Source organism: Etheostoma spectabile, chromosome 20 (genome assembly GCF_008692095.1).
Source record: "Etheostoma spectabile isolate EspeVRDwgs_2016 chromosome 20, UIUC_Espe_1.0, whole genome shotgun sequence".
In the NCBI taxonomy this organism is placed as follows: Eukaryota; Metazoa; Chordata; class Actinopteri; order Perciformes; family Percidae; genus Etheostoma; species Etheostoma spectabile.
The window spans coordinates 3857425-3865045 of NC_045752.1; the positions used below are offsets into that span (position 1 = coordinate 3857425).

The 7621-nt window shown below is 40.5% G+C and overlaps 1 protein-coding gene across 1 annotated transcript in view; it reads right to left on the bottom strand.

Moving 5' to 3' along the window:
* Positions 1–7472, bottom strand: part of stag1a (STAG1 cohesin complex component a) — a 19702-nt gene extending 12230 nt beyond the window's left edge. The window contains exons 1-12 of the mRNA XM_032501051.1: positions 7444–7472; positions 6423–6543; positions 6035–6190; positions 5678–5774; positions 5465–5541; positions 3747–3951; positions 2873–3024; positions 2585–2658; positions 1852–1975; positions 1571–1669; positions 1341–1420; positions 379–486 (exon numbers count right to left, since the gene is read on the bottom strand). Of these exons, the coding sequence (XP_032356942.1) occupies positions 379–486; positions 1341–1420; positions 1571–1669; positions 1852–1975; positions 2585–2658; positions 2873–3024; positions 3747–3951; positions 5465–5541; positions 5678–5774; positions 6035–6190; positions 6423–6543; positions 7444–7472 (1322 nt within the window). The remainder of the gene's footprint in view (positions 1–378; positions 487–1340; positions 1421–1570; positions 1670–1851; positions 1976–2584; positions 2659–2872; positions 3025–3746; positions 3952–5464; positions 5542–5677; positions 5775–6034; positions 6191–6422; positions 6544–7443) is intronic.
* Between the last annotated feature and the right edge of the window lie 149 nt (positions 7473–7621).

Genomic DNA, 7621 nt, shown 5'->3' on the forward strand with positions numbered 1-7621 from the left:
CCTCACTATCTTCCACCTCAATGTCACGGCCCTTGCTATCTAAATCCTATCCTAAATATCAAATTATTTTGACTGATATTGCGATATGATTCACGATTTTGGAGGGATACCACTGTTTTCAGTATCGTTGAAAAATAACAAATAAAGATTTTTTTCTTTAGTCTGTAGGATAGGACTTGTAATCCGGGACATGTCACAATACTTCATTCAGAACGGTTTGACACATATTTTGCCTTTAACAAAATATGTGTCAATATGCTCCCCCCCACCCAAGGTCCACTTAAATGCAAAGCTCAACATTATTTTCAGAATTATGAATGAATTATGAATTCAGAATTATTTTAGGTTAAATTAGGAGAGACATCAGGACAGACTTACTTCCTGTGCAGGAACTCTCCAGCAGCAACGGCCACCGGTCGGTGGGCAGAGTAGACCAGGTGGTACACGTTCTCACAGTCCTCATTGGACAAGGCGTCTTCACTGCCCCTGCAACAGATAATCACACTGAGTTACACTTACACTAGATTCAAACATTCAAAAATTGAGTGTCTCCTCAGCAAAAATGAGGGACTTTGAGAATGAAAAAAAATAAATTATGTAGAACTTTTTTAAATTGCTCACATTATGCTTTTTGTCTTTTCCCCCTTTCCTTTACGGTGTTATATATCTTTTTTGTGCATGTTATAGGTGGAAAAAGTGAAAAAGCCCAAAGTCCACCCCAAAGGACTTACCACCTCCAAGAGAAAACACTGTTCACAAACTGCTCCAAACAGCTCTGTTGTAGTCCAGCCTTTAATTCCGTGACGAACGCGCGTCACTTTGTAACATGTTATAATGCTCGCCTAGCTGCTAGCATGGCACGCCCTCATACTCTGCTTCTGACTGGCTAGTAGTCCTTACCTAGCTACTGTGCAATGTGCAACTCCTAAAGATGGAATACAAGTGTGATGCCTCACTCAGTAGCTAAAACAGAGAGCACAACAAAGAGGGTGAAAAGAGGAGCTGCAGCAGTGCATAGTACAACCCAAATATGATGTTTTATTCTGATATAACATCTACATACAACCTGAAAATGAGCATAATATGAGCACTTTAAAGCTTTGTTTAGTTGGAGAAAAAAAATCCACAGAAAAAGAGTTACCATAAAACTGTATGTATATGATGTATATGACGTGACATTTGTGGGCCTAAGTGTGATGATGATTACAAGTGAATTGACCCTGCAGAACAACCCTATTTAAGTTCCTCGTTGTTGGACAAATTGAATGCTGCCTGATGTGAACGCTCATGTCTACAATAATGACTCATGACCCTGAAATTGTGAACTTTTATTAACTTACTGCAGGATGAGTGTGACCAGCCGGATGGCCTCCACAGCCACATCATACTCCTTATCCAGCGTCATTGATACTATTCGGTCCTGTCAAAACAGATATATTTGAACGGGGAAAGAACTGGTGTAAATAAGCAGAAAGGCAACTGAAATCACAAAATCTAAGCATTAATAAGTCAGGCTGTTGAATATCTTTGAACCAGTCCGGATTCTTATTTTTGTTCTTGCAGGTTTTACCTTGAAGCGGTTAGTGAACAGCTCTAACTTAGGGAACAGTTCTCGGTTTGTGTACAGGTTCTGCAGAGCCTTCAGGCACTTCAGACGCACCTCTCCTTGCTACAAAAGAGGGAGACAGTTAAAAGCAGATTCTGGTGGCTAAAGGTTGACCATTCTGTCTGTGTAAACACCATCAGAACCATTGAATCAATATAACAGAAGTGCACTACAAAATCTTAAAGTCTTGAAGAAACGGGAGACAACAATAAAACAGTCAGGAAGTGGTATGACTGTGTGCTCACCCTATCGTGTAGTGTCCAACCAACATATTTCAGGTAGCTATCATTAAGAAAAGCATCACTGTACATCTTCATCCACACTCCTATCTCCTCAATACAGATGGCTCGGATTTCAGCAATTGCATCCCTAGAAAACAAAGAGTACAATCCCCATCATCATTATTGGTATTGTGACAGACAAGGCTCTGAACTACTTGTAGGGCTGGGCGATATGGAGAAAATCAAATATCACGATATTCTTGACCAATTACCTTGATGTCTATGATATTGTAGGACTGACAATTTGTGCATTAACAAAATATTGTTGACACAATGAGATTTTTGATAAATAATCAGAAATGTTGATTTAACATGTAACTATGTGAAGGTAAATATTAGAACAGCTAAAACAGTATGCTAAGTTCAGAAAATTACATCAGTTTACTCTAATGCAACCTTCAAAACCAGGAAAAGACCCTACTTAATATATTACAATTTTACGATATTCAAAATCTAAGACAATATCTAGTCTCATATTACGATATCAATATAATATCGATATATTGCCCAGCACTAACTGCTCGGCGAGACAACATTTAATTAAATCAGACTGGTGCCGTCTAAGTTAATTATCAACATTATCAATGTGTGTGGTCATTAGGACTGACAGTGGGCTACAATCAACTGAAGTAACATTACCTTCCAAAAATTTACAAACAGCAATTATTAAATCATCATCAACATGCAGAAAGTGTACCTGTAGCGATGCACAAAGATTCCCTTGAAAATGGAGTTCATCATATTCTCTATTTCATCTTGGTTTTCCTGAAGCTGCAAAGAGAAAAGGTTTTAGGCAAGACAGTCCGTGGCCAGGACATTGTTACAAACATTTTGATATACAGTGGAACAGCCCAAAAAACTGTTATTCCTAATTAATAGAACACATGCCATCAAAATTCCACCTCTATGCATGAACATTCTGCATCAAAAGCTTTAGATTCTGATATCTATCAAAACCAAAAAGTCCCATCAAACAGCAGCCAACCTCTTTCCTCTTCTGCAGCAGCAGCTCCAGCTTCTCGTTGGCTCGTTTGCCGGCTATCTTGTTCCTCTCGGCCTCGTACTGTCTCTGGGTGTTGTCCTGGTGGATGCTCAGGTTCAGCGCCACGTTCACCAGCGCGGTCATCAGCTTCATCGCTACGCAGAGACAAACAAGGCACATACCAGGCTCAGCTATACGTGTTCCAAGCGGCAAACTTGTGTCTTTTCTTTTTTTTAAGATTAACATTTTTTAGTTTGATTTATAACAAAATCCCAAGAACATACATCTCACAACATGAACACATCCCCCCCCCTTTCACCCCACCACTCGTCATCACCACTTACTCAGACAAAAATTAAGATGAAAATAATAACCATATTTAATACAATACAATAAAATAATAACAAAACAGACAACTGTAAATGTAACATTGTCTATCTTACTGGCACAAAAGTGTAGGTTCAATTGTACAATATCAAGTTTACAACACAGGACTCTTTTTATTGTGTCAAACAAAATAGTCCGATGCAAATATGGTATATCAAAAGCATGAAGATGTAACAGGGAATGCTGTTGTCAATATATGGTTCCTCAAATCAAACAACTTCATAAGTGACGGGTGGCATTTCTACCGTTAATCTTACTTGTTTTGTTATGGCTTTATTCTCTCAACAGACACTTGGGACCTTTATTTATTATCATTACCTGCCACTTGGAAGATGTAGTGCTACCAACAAAAAAAACAAAAAACATTAGTGGTTATCACTTACTGCCGGAACCATGTGGAGGTGTCTGTAACTCACTCAAATACTGTTGGTGCCAATGAATCTCTCATTGTTATGATAAGAACCCTCCTTAATAAAGCTGGTGTCATTACCTGCTAACGTGGAGGTGTGTCTGAAGGCTCGCACTTGAGAGTCCGAGAGCCCGGTGAGGAGGGAGATCACCGTGTCCATCATGTACTCGTCGTAGATGATGCTGTACTGACACTGGCGGATCAAAACGCTGATAAACTCGCAGAAGTTGTAGCGAAACTTCTTCCACATGGGCCCTGGCATGGTGAGAGGATAATCCCCGCTGTCCTGTCGACAGAAACGTGGTGATCAAAGAGACTTTGTTATCATTTATCAGGATGATCCGGTTCAGGTCAATGTACTGCAAAAGACTATCGAATCATTCACTTTGGTGTCTTAGTTGCTTTAAAGAGCTATTGGACCTCTTCTGCTCACACGGCAGATTTTATTTTGGACCGCCTGGCAAAATTGCAGGTCTTTCTATTCATTTTGAATGGGGGTAGTGCATTTAGACGGCGGTGGGTTTGCTGCAGGGGGGACATGCAAAAAAAAAAAACTGCAGTGGGCCTGCGACGAAAAGTTGAAACAACTTAGAAACTCAACCCCGCGTCACGCTGAGGTGGCCAATCATATAACCGGCAACTGGTTGGTGTGTTTTGAGCTATGGTTTGAGGTGGTGTCACAGCCTTTATCGCTGCCACAAGAAAGATTAAAAACACTATGAGGGGAAAAAATGAAACACAATCACTGGACTGCCTGGGAGTTTGTGTAATAGCTGAAAGTTTTCTGCAACATTAAAGCCCTAGCTCGTCTCTTTTCTCTCTCTCTCTGTCCTGTGAAATGAAGCGGCCTTTAAGTTCAGTTGGAGATCTATGACGGTTTGACGGAAAACAGTAAACGTGAAATATAAAGTACATAACAGGACACCAGCAACAATTGTGACACACTCCCACACGATCGGACTACCCTGCAGCAGATTGCCAGATTGCTGTTGACCTGTCTGAACACAACCTTCCATTGAACTTAAAAAGAAAAAGTTTTGTCGATACTAGCGACATAAGGATAAAATCCATTTTCCAATGCATTTGAAGCCTTTATTATCCTGTGGAGGATTGTTCTTGCTACAACCAGAACCTGAGGAGAGCACACACAGTACACTCAGCTTCTATAAACAGTAGGGCTGTGCAATATTTCAAGCTCCTAACGATCACAAAAACAATGTAATCGAGAAAAACGATTATTTTGCACATTACAGATTGCAAGTGAACAATTATTTTGTCTTGTGTTCTGACTGCCATTTACAACTCCCGTTGTCTCAGTAGGGCCAGAAACATCCTGAGGGACACCACTCACCCCGGCTCCCATCTCTTTAACCTGTTGCCCTCAGGCAGGCGCTTCAGGTCAATACGGGCCAGAACAAATAGACTCAGGGATAGCTTTTTCCCCAAAGCTGTCACCATACTCAACCTACACTCAGACTTGCACTAATGTATTGTATATGTATGTATGTGTTATTAATGTGTGCACTTTTAGAGAGTTGCTCTCCAAATCTCGTTGTACTGGTACAATGACAATAAAGGCTTTCAATTCAATTCAATTCAATTCAAGTGGAATTCAAAAACTTTCCCAAAGTCAATGAGTATTTGTGGTAATTAACCGTGGTTTCATTATTGACCAAAATAATTGTCGATCAAGCAGCCCTAATAGACAAGCAACATACATCCATTGCTGATAAATACAGCAATACATCCTTGCAGCCAACTACAACGTGAATTACTTTCTGAATGAAGCAGACAGTTACCTCATCAAACTCTTCGGTCATCTTGCGGATGATTTCTGCGTTCTGCATGTTCCTGAACATCTCAATCCTCACAGTGCCTGGTTACACGACAATGAAATCATATTCACGTTACGTTAGTCAAGTTGTTTGACACGTGTACACAAAACGACGTATTTCAGTGAACGATTGTTGTCGTTGAACTACTGGAAGTTGCAGTGGTCTCACTGGTCTTACCTTTGCACCCTGAGCACTGGATGAAAAAATTGATGAGGTCCAGCAGCGCCAAGTCTCTGTCCTGTTTATACGACTCGATCCACTCATCCACCACAGACTACACACACACGCACACACACGCACACACACACACACACAGAATAGAACAAAATGGTGCCACAGCATTAACAACCATAGTACAAGGGACTGACATGAGCTCCCCCAGGGTGCAAAAACATTGCGTGAGATATATAAACAGAGACAAATTAATATATCTGATCTAATAATAATAATAATAATAATAATACTGTATTTTACAAGTTTAAATTGAGAGTATGGATATGTCTCGAAATGAAAAACACAACTTGATTCCCTCACCTGCATGGCACTCTTGCCGAGTTTGACCACTTCAAACAGAGTGACGGGATCTCCGCCGTCTCCGTTATGTTGAGCCACGCCATTGGCTTTCCCGCGCCCTCTTGCTACGCCCACAGCTTTTTCCACCGGTGTCTTTCGAGGCTTTTTATTGGTTGCCTGTAGGGGACGGAGATGTCAGTAACACAGGGAGGGAAACACATTCACACGAGAAACATAAAACATACACAAACATAGACATAAATACATTCATACATACGCTGCATGCACTCGCTTGTACAATTACAAACAAAAATACAGAGACAGACACATTTAAAGTCTGATTGTTAACCAGGCTTCTCTCCCTCATTTCCTCTTTCTTCACACGCACTCCACTGACACAGAATCGTACCGGGGCTTGTTTTCCAGGCCTCCCTCTCTTCTTCTTGCCTTTCACCTCTGGATCTTCAATCTCACTCATGCTCATACTTAAGCCCACTGCGTCTGTTGCCCCAGACTCATTGGATGAGTCCCTGAAAGCACCAAACACAAAAGACTTGTATGCATACGAAAGCTACTACACTTATGTGAAGCTATGAAAAACAAATCCACCCTACATAAGTATTTGTTTAATTTAGGTATAAACTTCAACACGCTCACTTGTGTTTTTACATATTGTGCAACAATCATATGTTTATGTAGACCTAAATTTATTCACAATTTTAAACAAAATTCATTCGGGGCCCAAGAGGGGTAAACAGTAACATCCACTCTAAAAAAAAATAACTCTGAGCTACAGTACAAAAGTGCAAAGAGCACCACTTTGGAAGTATTTTTTTTCTGCAGTACTGTGAGAAGAAAAAGAAGAAAACAGCTTTGCGCACAGCATCTTACACTGAAAAACGTGTTTCTCTACTTTTTAGAATGAAGAACAAGATTTCGGTTGTTATGGCAAACTTCTAAAATAAAGTAAAACAACCATTAACCTTTTATAAAATACTATACACATATGACTGTCTTTATTTCTCATCTCATTCCAATCAAATACTCTACATGATATGTTTTAGACTAAATTTAAGAATGAAAACGCTACATTTAAGAGATATTACACCTACACAAGCACACAAAAATCAGATCCCTGCTAAAAAAACAACAACATAATTGTACTGGAGAGACCAGATTTACAGTACCCACAGAACCTATATATAGGTAGCCTAGGGGAGACTCATTTGCCTCATCCTGGCTGTTTTGTACTGTACTGTTTTGTACTGTAATGCCCACTAAGGCCAAGGGCTAAGATACAGTACACACTGAAGAATTTAAACTGGGACACGGGGATGTGATTTAAACAAACAAAAAAACCAAGTTTTTCATTCTGCTGTGCTGTGAAATGCATGCAACTTCTTTTCCTCTGAATTGTGTGTTTCACTCACTGCAGGACAGGGAGCTCCGAGGTGATCATCCTGGTTAGTGGGGCTGGCGATGGGTTGTGTACCTCTGTTAATGTGTGTCTTCAGGACTGAGTGCGTTGCAGGTTCAAAGATGGGGGCACAAGACAGCAGCTCGGTTGGGGGGGAGGGGGGGAGAGGGGGGGGAAAGTTCTGGAAGTGC